General features: G+C 41.1%; 2 protein-coding genes across 3 annotated transcripts in view; both read right to left on the bottom strand.

The window, feature by feature from the left end:
• The window catches only part of uacab (uveal autoantigen with coiled-coil domains and ankyrin repeats b), a 55,928-nt gene extending 54,546 nt beyond the window's left edge, over positions 1-1,382 (bottom strand). For both annotated transcript variants that reach the window (XM_017459201.3, XM_017459202.3), the window contains exon 1: positions 1,188-1,382. In XM_017459201.3, the coding sequence (XP_017314690.1) occupies positions 1,188-1,235 (48 nt within the window). In that variant the 5' untranslated portion in view covers positions 1,236-1,382. The remainder of the gene's footprint in view (positions 1-1,187) is intronic.
• A 5,210-nt stretch (positions 1,383-6,592) lies between these two features.
• Positions 6,593-9,883, bottom strand: rxfp3.3a1 (relaxin family peptide receptor 3.3a1). The gene has a single exon (XM_017458411.3). The coding sequence runs from the start codon at positions 9,838-9,840 to the stop codon at positions 8,860-8,862; it is 981 nt and encodes a 326-aa protein (XP_017313900.1). The 5' UTR covers positions 9,841-9,883; the 3' UTR covers positions 6,593-8,859.
• Between the last annotated feature and the right edge of the window lie 2,617 nt (positions 9,884-12,500).

The raw sequence follows: 12,500 nt of genomic DNA, 5'->3' as shown, positions 1-12,500 counted from the left end.
AGATCTGGATACTGAAAAGGTTGTGACGATGAACTTCTCGAACTGCTCATTATCTTTGCCATATGATTTAGATCGACGTCTTTGTTGTCAGATACAACGTTTCATTTCTAACGTAAACCGAGATATACGTTTTCATTCGAAAACTATGGGCACGCTAACTTTTGCACTGCGAGATTCACAGTGAATCATGAAAGCACAACAGAACACCAAGAGCCGATGACAAATGTTTGAAACTTGACTGCGTGAACGATTAAAGCAGTTTCAGTCTCAAAAACAGTCCATCATTTAAGGCAAGACACTACAGGTAGAAACAACAACTTGTCACATCAATCATTTCCCATATTTTTGGATACGTCTCACTTTCTAGTTGAACGGGATGCCTGAAATTTTACTTGTTCTTTCCTGTTGCGAATTAGAAGCATATTATAGAAGAAATGACTAAAACGTTGATTATTGTTGGAATTACATTAAAGTTTACACTCAAAACTGGCTTACAAATATTTTTCATAACATTGCATCACGTTTTTTTTTCTTAAACGAACTGATATTCCAACTAACGTATTCTTTCTTTCAAGACGATTGGTGGGGAAAAAACAGAATCTTTGCATTGTTTATCATGGGAGTTGTACTGGTTTTAATGGAAACTGTATTGGTGGCTAGCGGATACCATTTAAGGACCAGTAATGGTAATGGCTTTATTTCTTAACAGCTCATGGTTTGTATTGGTATTTGTAGTGGAAACCATTAGAATTTCTGTGATGGTTTTCTTTATTATTTTCTTTTCTTTTCTTTTCAGCAGGGAAAAGTAGGTGTAAGAACATCAGAAAACAACTGGCAAAGGTTTACTGTTGTGACTCGTGAAACATGAAGAAGCAACCAGGCATGGAGGAGTGTAATAAGTAAATAAGTAAATAAGTAAATAAGTAAATAAGCAGAGTAATGGGGTCATCATATCCACAAGGCGAATGAGAAGAGAACATTCCCAAACGCTGAAACTAAATCCTCAACCCCACCACACTGTCCCTGAACCTCAAACTCGAACCTCAAACTCAAACCTCATTTATTAAAGCAAGAAGCCCTTAGAGCTCAGTTCCCACACAGCGTTATAACGCGCCTCCATCACCGCACACATCTAATCACACAGCAGCCTGGACACGGAAACTCCCACAAATCCAACTTTTACTTACTGTGATAGTGACCTCATGCCTTTTCAGGCGGTACTTCAGGCTCTTCATGCTTGCTCCGTTTCTGTTGTTGAATAAAAGTTCACTTACAGGTGTAGAACTCGGTTTAGAGTCCTGTCCAGTTCAGAAATTACCTCAGCTGTTACAGCGCACAAACTCCCCCAGTGCAAAAGCGCCTTCCTCATCAAACCAGAAACTACAGGGATTTGTTCACCTGACGCGTTCAGCGCGAGGACCAGCAACGTGACTGACACATCGCTGAGCCAATGGGAGAGAAGGACAATACAAACTGTAGCCAATCATAAACAAGATAGGGCAGGACTTCCTCGTCTGGTTCGTTGTAGCGTGGAGTTTATAACCTACCTCTGATGACGTTCCCCTTACCTGACAATGGGCAGGACTTGTTGACTCAGATGGCGGTGTTTCAACACTAATACGTTATGTAGCAATGTATCAGTGTAACGTGTAATATAACAAAATGCTAAACTATTACGTTATCAATAACTGTTATTTATTAAAATAATTATAAAATAAAAAATTCGGTAAACTATCTCTACTATTCCTGAGAAACTGCGCTTCTGCAGGTGTGTGGGGAAAATGTGAATACAACTTAGGACAAAATCAAGAAGACGAAGGAAATGCAATTTACGGACAAGACATTTAGTTATGTTTAGTAGAAGTGCCTACATTTTAAAATATTGTAAACAGTAGGTCAAATATCGTACAATACTTTAAGATATTACTAGTAAAGCAAATGATACCAGTTCGAAAGTCTTGTCTTCTGGTACACACATGCCCACAGGAGATCTGTTGCCCTCTTCTGGCTTTATTGAGAACAAATGAGGGGTTAAATTATTTCCCCCAGTCCAATGAGGCATAGCAGAGTGCTTAGCAAAGCTCCAGAGCAAAGCTAACTTTTAGTTTATCTAGAACTAGACAAAACTCACTCTGTAGAATCTGTGTAAAAACTGAATACATTTTAGAGGAATTGTGACATTTTGTTGAGTCTTTTCAGTTTGTACTTTACATGGCTTGGAAGACAGTCAACTTTACTGTAATGTAATGTACAACAATAACTGAAGGACAGCCGAAGCCTCCTTAAGGATGTACAGCTGACAAAATTGTTTGTTGTTTGAGCCTGTAGCTGTCTTCTCACAAATAAGGGGGAAAGTAGCTTGACTGTTGGACAGATGGGATGAAGGTTAACCAGAATATTCAGGTGAACTTTAATATTATACACTTGTATCCACATGGAATCTTTAGTGAAGTATGATCATCTTTTATTATATGAACTGTAGAGCATACGCATAACCTTACCCCGTGTAAAGAGCGGTGATGCTATCTGGTTCATTTCTGCTACAGTATCTTGCCTTTGGTTTATTTTATAATAATCTATGTGATGAGTAAGCTGTGCCGTCACCCCTTCATTGGACTTTGTTATTATCTTTTATTCTGTTTTATGTGCTCTTCATTGGTTCCATTTTTAATTGAGACTTCATGCAAGTTTCATCAATCCATAAAATATTCCTAAAGTAGTTCTAAGACCTAAAGTAAAATGTTCTCTATTTGCCAAATCGCTCGCCTTAACTGAACCCTGCTGAGCTACTTTGCACTTACTGAAAGCAAGAAAGAAGAAGAAAAAAAGTCACTGGAAAAAGCACTGAAAATGTCTGCATTAAAGATATGGCAGGGTACCATCAGGGGAGACACACGGTCAGATACACATACACCTTTGAATGACCTACAACACTTTTGTGGTTAAAAAAAAGAAACTCAGCCCTTTTTTTCTGCCTGAGAGGGTATCAGATGTTTAATGGCCAACATCTTTCAAACATGTCCCAGGGTTCTCGTTTTTAAAAATAGCTATAATGACATCCTAACTTTAATTTGAACTGGATTGACAGGTGCGCTGGATTCCCCTAATGCCAGGTCCTGTGCTGGTGTGATGATAATGATAAGAAGAAGAAGAAGAAGAGGAAGAAGAAGAAGAAGAAGCCTTGAGAGTATTATCCCAGTAATAAGCTTTTTGCGATGGATTTTCAATGGGCAATTCAATAACTGTCATTAGGCTTCCATTATAAATGAGTTTAGAGCAAACAGGTTATTGATTTGTTTCTCACTACAGGGATTACCATGATGCCCAGATTAATCACCCATAAGCTTTAGATAGATGCAAATTAAGTTGAACCATGCAGCATTTCTTTAATTCAAGTCTAATCAATGGTAAAGACACTTGCCAAGCTTAATCATTTCTCTGACTGTTCAAACATGTCTTGGTGTTGTGCTTCCAATCAGCAGAAAGAGGCACCTCTAAAATATCATTCACTCATTCATCTTCAGTAACCACTTTATCCTGGCCAGGGTTGGGGTTGAGCCAGAGCCTGTCCTGGGAATACTTGGCATGAGGTGCTAGTACGCACAGATTCACACCTAATGGAAATTTAGCACAGCCAATGTACCTATTGGCATGACTTTGTGAGGTAGGAAGAAACCAGAGAACCTGGAGGAAACCCACAAGAACATCAAGAAAACAAATGAAACTCCAGACAACCCGAGTTCAGGATCGAATCAGAAACTCTGAAACTCTCAGACAGCAACGCAACCCACATCTTAGTAGCTGACTGATAATTACTTTGAACAAATAAATTTAACTTTTACAAAGTAGATTTTGCTCCTGTTTTTTTTTATTATTATTATTTTAACTGTCTGTAATGTCATTAAGCAGTAAACAATGGACAAAAAGTCATTACAATATCGTGAAGACCAAAGATGGCTGTCAGGATAAAAGTAGTGCACCAGTACAACAATGAAAGAGAAATTTTAGAAGCGAGTGCTGTGGTCTAATTTAACTGAATCTATTGTTTTTTGGGAGGGGGGGGAGAAAAGAAAAGAAAAGAAATGGGTGTTAATCTGTTATGCTTTGGATATGGGTGGATGGAGGATACAGGAAGTATTGCGATGTTATCAGGAAGAATGGATTCTTTCTAGAGGCTATAATAACATGCAATCAGTGGGAAAATATTAGGAAAAGAGTTTAAATGAACTGTTACAAACAAAATATTGATGTTTTTGAAGTTTAGTAGACTTTAACTTCCCAGTTGCTCTCAAGCACAGAGTGTACACAAGGTGGGTTGGATTTAAGATGGAAAAGTTTGAAGTCTGTGATTTCTGCTGAAGAGGATGGTAAGGTGTACAATGGTGCTTGAAAGTTTGTGAACCCTTTAGAATTTTCTAGATATCTGCATAAACATGATCTAAAACTTCAGATTTTCACACAAGTCCTAAAAGTAGATAAAGAGAACCAAATGAATCAAATAAGACAAAAATATTATACTTGGTCATTTACTTATTATGGAAAAGGATCCAACATTACATATCTGTGAGTGGCAAAAGTATGTCAACCTCTAAGATTAGCAGTTCATTTGAAGGTGAAATTAGAGTCAGATGTTTTCAATTTTTTTGTTTTTTTTTGTGGAAGTGTATCATGGCACAAACAAATGAGATTTCTCAGGACCTCAGGAAAAGAGTTGTTGATGCTCAGCAGGCTGGAAAAGGTTACAAAACTATCTCTAAAGTTTGTGAACCCTTTAGAATATTCTATATATCTGCATAAATATTTTTACAAAATACAAATTGTGTGAATTGGAAAAGAGCAACTTAAAAAAACATTGTTCATTGTTCATTTCTGCCTGATTTTGGCTAAAATGTCTAAAATGTAATAGTAATGTAACCAAATGTAATTTAATGCAAATATTTTATATGATTATATGATTTTTACTTTACAAGCCTCATAGGCTTACATATATTAAGTTCGTTTTCCCACAAAATCAAATCACAGTATAGCCTAACTTTCATCTGAATTATTTAGGCCATGTGGACTGAGTTTTAAATTATGCATCATTTTAAGCTGCATTTGGGAAAATGTCATTAAATTAGTATTCATCCTTGACCAACATACACGAGGAAAAATTTCCTTGATAGATAGCATATAGGGAAAACATTTTATTCTTATAAACACATTGTGTTTCACTGCAGCAAAGAACAGATGAATGATTATTAAATATCATTTTACATAAAAAAAAAAAGGTTGCACATTTAAAGGCACTTTCATAAAGAAATCATATAAGGAAGGCAGATGAGGACCACACGGTTTATTCTGGGACCAGTTATGAGTAGCCTTTCATTCATTCATTCATAACAGCTCGGTCATGGCCAGGATTGTGGTTGATCCAGAGCCTATCCTGGGAATACTAGGTGTTAGGTTGGAACACACCGTAGATGGGATACTAGCTCATCACAGGGCACCATGTACACACGCTTACCCCTACGTGCAATCTAGTGTAGCCAGTTAGTCAAACTAATCCAGAGAACCCTTACCTAAGGGACCTAATCCAGATCCAGCCCTAACTCAATCAAATCAGGATTGAACCAAGGACCCTGGAGATGAGACATGTAATGCACAGGAAGCTGCAGGTGTGATAGATTTGCATCTCGTCCAAGGTGTATTCCTGTCTTGCACAGTGCTAATGTGATAGGCTCACCATGCACTTCCTGAAGTTGAGTGAATGAAGGGAAAATGAAGGTGATTTTTTTCCTCTTCTTTGCTTTCTTACCTGTAGGATTCCACTCTTCATTATTTCAAATGAAAGATGTTTCATATCCATTGCATATGATCAAAAATGAGTATTGAATCCATTCCAAAATGTTAGCCAAAGATCATAAAAATCTCAGAATATAATTATTGTATTAGCAGCCTTTACAAGTAGATGTGCTAGCAGTGGTAATTTCACACTTAACTCCATTCTAGAACTTCTTGATGATGAGTCAAACCAAAGGCCAAGGTTTGTTTCCATAAATAAACAGGCTACATTTTTACAGCCTCCCTACAGACTGCTATGACTTGTGTCTTGGAGTATGTGTCTGTCTCCCAGCAGGAAGATCAGAAAGCTCCTCGGTTCAATCCAGAGCTCAGGTTAATATTTATGTGGACTCATTCACACATTCTCCTCTTCTTCCTGGCTGGTGGAATGGCTATACCAGGTTGCCCCTAGGTGTAAATGAGAGTGTGGACATGTGTTTGAGCTTGGTGTCCTGTGATGAATTGGCATTGCGTTCGAGGTGTCTCCCTGCCTCACACCCAGTGCTCCAGATCCACCTGACCAATATAAAGCTCTTACTCATGAATGAAAGAAGACGATCTCAAAGTGAGGCAGGATCTGGGAGAGACCAACAGCAGAATGGAAACTAATAGAGAACAAGCTGAAACAATACAATTTTTAGGGGGGGGGGGGGGGGGGGGGGAACAGAGGAGAGCAAGAATGCACTTAAACAAACAATTGTTTCCCATTTGCAATATTCATTTTATTTATTTATTTATTTATTTATTTATTTATTTATTTACACACTTGGTTATTTCTGATGTCAGGTTTTAAATTAGATGGCGTAATCAATTTCTTGCAGCACTGGAACCATACAGTGAAATGACATTCAGTGAAACATGCTAATTTCCTTAAACAGGAGATTGAAAATGCCCGTTTCAGGTATTCTACAGGCAAACAAGGCAGAATATAATCAAAACATGGTTAACGGTTACTGTGGTTTCTATTATTTAGATCCACAATCGTCTGGTCATTGGTGGTGTAAATGAAAAGCAATTTGATCCGCTTAGTCACTGATAATATTATCAGCTCATTATCATTGTACAGCCTGATAAAAACTAATAGGCTAACTTATATAATAGTCCATGCTACCACTATTTATACCCCACATAAGTGATCTGGGGTTTATCTGTTTGAATAGCACAGAATTGTTTGAGAACTGTTCATGTCTAGACTAGAAGAATGGCATTAGTAATGGAACTGCTCTTAAATGGCTCTTCTGATTTCTTGGTATTTCTGCCACAGTGGTCATTTAAGCGTCATTGGTACAGCGGCTGTGGCTCAGGTGGTAGAGTGGGTTGTCCACTAATCGTAGGGTTGGAGGTTTGATTCCTAGCCCACATGCCGAAGTTCTTGGGCATAACACTGAGTTGTTCCAAATTGCTCCAGATGGCAAGCTAGCGCCTTGCATGGCAGCTCTGCCACCATGTGTGAGTGTGTGTGAGAATGGATGAATGAAAATCAATGTAAAGCACTTTGTACTGAGGTTAAAAAAAAAAAAAAAAAAAGAGCACCATATAAGTGCAGACCATTTAGCAAAAAGAAAAACACTGCATACAGATGTGCTTGATGTATGTTAAACGGATTAAATTTTTAGACATGGCTCATTACAGGGACTAGGTTAGTTCTAGCAACAAGAAAGTACATTGTTCAGTCTTGGCAGTTTTCCAAGTTCTCCCATTCTCCCTGAGGTTCTCTTTCAAAATACGTTCCTCAGGGGTTCTTCGGGATGGTTACCGGGTCTAGCTTTTTGACACTCTCAGAAATAAAGGCACCAAACTGTAGTTGTCCTTGTTGCTGGGGTGGTGCCATTATAGGTGCATCTTTTGTACCTTTACTTTGTATCTTTTATCTGTATAAATATATTTATATATTCTATATATTTAACGTATTTAATCAGACCATCATGACCAGCGGTGCACCTTTAACGCTTTGCTCTAAAAGCTAATTACAAGTAAAACTACATATTATTATTAAATTTGGTACATTTGGTTCCATCAGACATTGTTCATCATTAGCATAAGCAATAATATACACACAATGGAATCGAAAATTCTGAGACCACTAGAGGGAACAACAACTTTCCATCAACAAGTTTCATTACAAATTATATTACTGACCACAACCTGAGTGCAAAGTAGAATCTTTGAAATATTTAAATGAATTTCAGAGTTTCTTGGTATTTGGTATGTAAACCTTTTGCTTTAATCACAGTGTGCACTCGAGCTGGCATGGACTCCACAAGTCATGGAACCCACAAATTCATCCATCCATCCATTTTCTATACCGCTTGTCCTTCAGGGTAGCGGGGAATATGGAGCCTATCCCAGGGAGCATCGTGTACGAGGCGGGGTACACCCTGGACAGGGTGCCAATCCACCGCAGGGCACAATCACATACACATTCACACACCCTATTCACACACTACGGATACTTTGGACATGCCAGTCAGCCTACCATGTATGTCTTCGGACTGGGGGAGGAAACCGGAGTACCCGGAGGAAACCCCCGCAGCACGGGGAGAACATGCAAACTCCGCACACACAGGGCCACGGTGGGAATCAAACCCCCAACCCTGTTGGTGTGCGATGAAAGTGCTAACCACAGAGCCACCGTGCACCCAAGGTACTGAATATTTACTTATAATAAATACTATTATTACACTCAATATTTGTTTCCAATTGTAAATGAAAAAAAAATTGTGTACACACACACACACACACACACACACACATATATATATACAGATGGCTTGGTAACTGTACAAAGACGATAGGAGAGAGATTGTCTTGCTTTCAGTGTGTTTTCGGAACAATAAACATTTTACACATCATTACGCACAAAAAAAAGAACGTGTTCACGATTTTGACGCAGCTTGTGGAAAGCACGTTTTCCTTTCTCATTTGCTGATGTTTTCTTTTACGTCTCCGAAAGCAACAACAGCTACGACCACGTGTGGGATACGAGACAGAAACAGACGTTTGCGCACACGAGTAGCGCATGGAGAGCGCGCGCGTTCAGTCACGGAGGAAAAAGTGCCGTAGCTTCCGCCTGAACTCTCTGCGCATGAGGCAGTAAATAACCGGGTTTAAGCAGCTGTTCGCGTGAGCCAGACACACGGTGAGCGGGAAGACGTAGGTGTGCACCGCGTAATATGCCTTGTTCCAGCGCGCGGCGTTCAGCTTCACCAGGACTCCCCACAGTGTCACGGCGTGATTGGGCATCCAGCAGAGGAAGAAGGACAACACTAGCACGGCGACCGAGCGGGTGACGCTTGATCTAGGCTTCAAGCTGCGGCGGTGCACGAGCCTCAGCAGCAGCAGGTAGCTGATAGAGACGGTGGCCATGGGTATCACAAAGGCGAGCAGGATTTTCTGCAGGTGGTACACAGCTAACCAGAGCTGACCGTTTGGAAAGCGTAAGAGACAGAGCTTTTCTCCGGCCACCTCGTTAACCGTGGAGAAAATGGACGTAGGCGCGGTGGCAGCTGTGGCCAGCAACCACAACACGGCAGCTACGAGTTTGACAGAGGAGCGCGCGCCTCGGCGCTCCTTCAGCGCGGATGCCACGCACCGGTAGCGCGCGACGCTCATGGCAGTGAGAAAGAATACACCCGCGTACATGTTCATCACCGTGGCCGAAAGCACGAGCTTGCACATGACATCGCCAAACGGCCAGCTGAAGTCCAGCGCGGCGTCTGCAGCCCAGAACGGCAGCGTGAGCGCGAACTGGAAATCCGTCACGGCCAGATGGAGCACGAAGACATTGGTCTCGGATTTCCTGCGCGCTTGTCTCGCCCGGATAAACACGAGCACAAACAAGTTGCCCACCAAACCCGCGGCGCACACCACCGCGTAGGTAACGGAGATAAAGCAGCGCAGGAGCGGACTGCCGTCTGCCGACACGTCGATGTCCTCTAGACTTCCAAAACTTATCGAACTGTTCGCTGTGTCGCTCTGAAAGAAATCCTCTGTCGTTATCACTTCGACGTTCCCCATAGTAGCTGCACGTAGGACTAGAAGCGCCGTGCACGTGCTGCGTAACCGCGCGTAAAGATTGTGGCGCGCGTCTGTACCGTGCAGTCCGTGTCATCTTAAAACCCCGCCCTTCAACCCCACTGATTGGTAGATGTCAATTGTTATGGAGCGTCTAGATCAAAATAAGTGGAGCTTATCAGTATTTTTGGGGACTGGTAAAAACCTGTGCCAAAACGCGTTCAGACACGCGCGTTATGAGAAAACGTGTACTGACTGAACAGAACGGCTCTAAAATACTGAACACTGTCTGAAGGCTTATGATTTTGCATACCGCACACCTAGGAGCCTTTTTTATTAATAAAAGTTATGATGCGCTTGTGAATCGGCCAGCTTCTCCATCTCGTCAGAAAACTGCAGAGGCATTGAGTAAAGAGGCAGCTGCAGGGGCGAAGCCAGATCTTTCTCAATGAAATGGCCAGGTATATATACAACATCTCACAAAAGTGAGTACACCCCTCACATTTTTGTAAATATTTGATTATATCTTTTCATGTGGCAACACTGAAGAAATGACACTTAGCTACAATGTAAAGTAGTGAGTGTACAGCTTATGTAACAGTGTAAATTTGCTGTCCCCTCAAAATAACTCAACACACAGCCATTAATGTCTAAACTGCTAGCAACAAAAGTGAGTACACCCCTAAGTGAAAACGTCCAAATTGGGCCCAAAGTGTCAATATTTTGTGTGGCACCATTATTTTCAAGCCTTAACCCTCTTCACAGGTTCAGCTTCACAGGTTGCCACTGGAGTCCTCTTCCACTCCTCCATGACGACATCACGGAGCTGGTGGATGTTAGAGACCTTGTGCTCCTCCACCTTCCATTTGCCCCACAGATGCTCAATAGGGTTTAGGTCTGGAGACATGCTTGGCCAGTCCATCACCTTCACCCTCAGATTCTTTAGCAAGGCAGTGGTTGTCTTAGAGGTGTGTTTGGGGTCGTTATCATGCTGGAATACTGCCCTGCGTCCCAGTCTCTGCTTCAGTATGTCACAGTACATGTTGGCATTCATGGTTCCCTCAATGAACTGTAGCTCCCCAGTGCCGGCAGCACTCATGCAGCCCCAGACCATGACACTCCCACCACCACGCTTGACTGTAGGCAAGACACACTTGTCTTTGTACTCCTCACCTGGTTGCCGCCACACACGCTTGACACCATCTGAACCAAATAAGTTTATCTTGGTCTCATCAGACCACAGGACATGGTTCCAGTAATCCATGTCCTTACTCTGCTTGTCTTCAGCAAACTGTTTGTGGTCTTTCTTGTGCATCATCTTTAGAAGAGGCTTCCTTCTGGGACGACAGCCATGCAGACCAATTTGATGCAGTGTGCGGCGTATGGTCTGAGCACTGACAGGCTGACCCCCCACCCCTTCAACCTCTGCAGCAATGCTGGCAGCACTCATACGTCTATTTCCCAAAGACAACATCTGGATATGACGCTGAGCACGTGCACTCAACTTCTTTGGTTGACCATGGCGAGGCCTGTTCCTGTCCTGTTAAACCGCTGTATGGTCTTGGCCACCGTGCTGCAGCTCAGTGTCAGGGTCTTGGCAATCTTCTTATAGCCTAGGCCATCTTTATGTAGAGCAGCAATTCTTTTTTTCAGATCCTCAGAGAGTTCTTTGCCATGAGGTGCCATGTTGAACTTCCAGTGACCAGTATGAGGGAGTGTGAGAGCGATGACACCAAATTTAACACACCTGCTACCTCCTGCATGACACTGGGGAGGGAAAATGGCTAATTGGGCCCAATTTGGACATTTTCACTTAGGGGTGTACTCACTTTTGTTGCTAGCAGTTTAGACATTAATGGCTGTGTGTTGAGGTATTTTGAGAGGACAGCAAATTTACACTGTTACACAAGCTGTACACTGACTACTTTACATTGTAGCAAAGTGTCATTTCTTCAGTGTTGCCACATGAAAAGATATAATCAAATATTTACAAAAATGTGAGGGGTATACTCACTTTTGGGAGATACTGTATATATATATATATATATATATATACACATATGTGTGGATTGGCATCCAGCTCACATTCACAGAATGACTTGCCTAAAATGTGCACGTTGTTAAAAAATAAATAAATAAATAATAATAATAGTAAATAAAAATTATTTTACAAAAGAGACATATCTTTACAACCACAATAATTTTGTGGAAGAATTTCATAGTTAGGAGTCAGAGAGCCGCAAAGCAAAACGTGGTGTTTACTGCCACCTGCTGTTACATGGCATTAACAAGTCACAGAGAAACAAGTCCCTTTTCTCCAGGATCCTTATTGCAATTGGTGTCTAAGAACCAAAAATCTAAAATAAATAAATAAATAAAATAAAAATAACCCCGTTTCTAGTGGAACATTTCCCAGAATTTCCCCTGAAACCCCAGGGATTCAGCTATGCTCTTCTGTGTTCGGACCATGGTTTAGTTCTGAAACGCAGGGCTCTGTTCTTCATACAACACTTAACAAATCCGATATCCAGGTTTGTAAACCAGATTTGAGAATTGTGTTAATTCAATTCTTTGAATGTACCTGAGAACTGAATAATTGTATCTGGAATAAGTCAGATACCTGTGTGCTCTCCTTTGGATTTAAAGAGCAGATACACTATATG

Source organism: Ictalurus punctatus, chromosome 27 (assembly GCF_001660625.3).
Source record: "Ictalurus punctatus breed USDA103 chromosome 27, Coco_2.0, whole genome shotgun sequence".
In the NCBI taxonomy this organism is placed as follows: Eukaryota; Metazoa; Chordata; class Actinopteri; order Siluriformes; family Ictaluridae; genus Ictalurus; species Ictalurus punctatus.
Note: the sequence above shows the minus strand (reverse complement) of the source record. Positions and strands in the feature narration are given on the sequence as shown.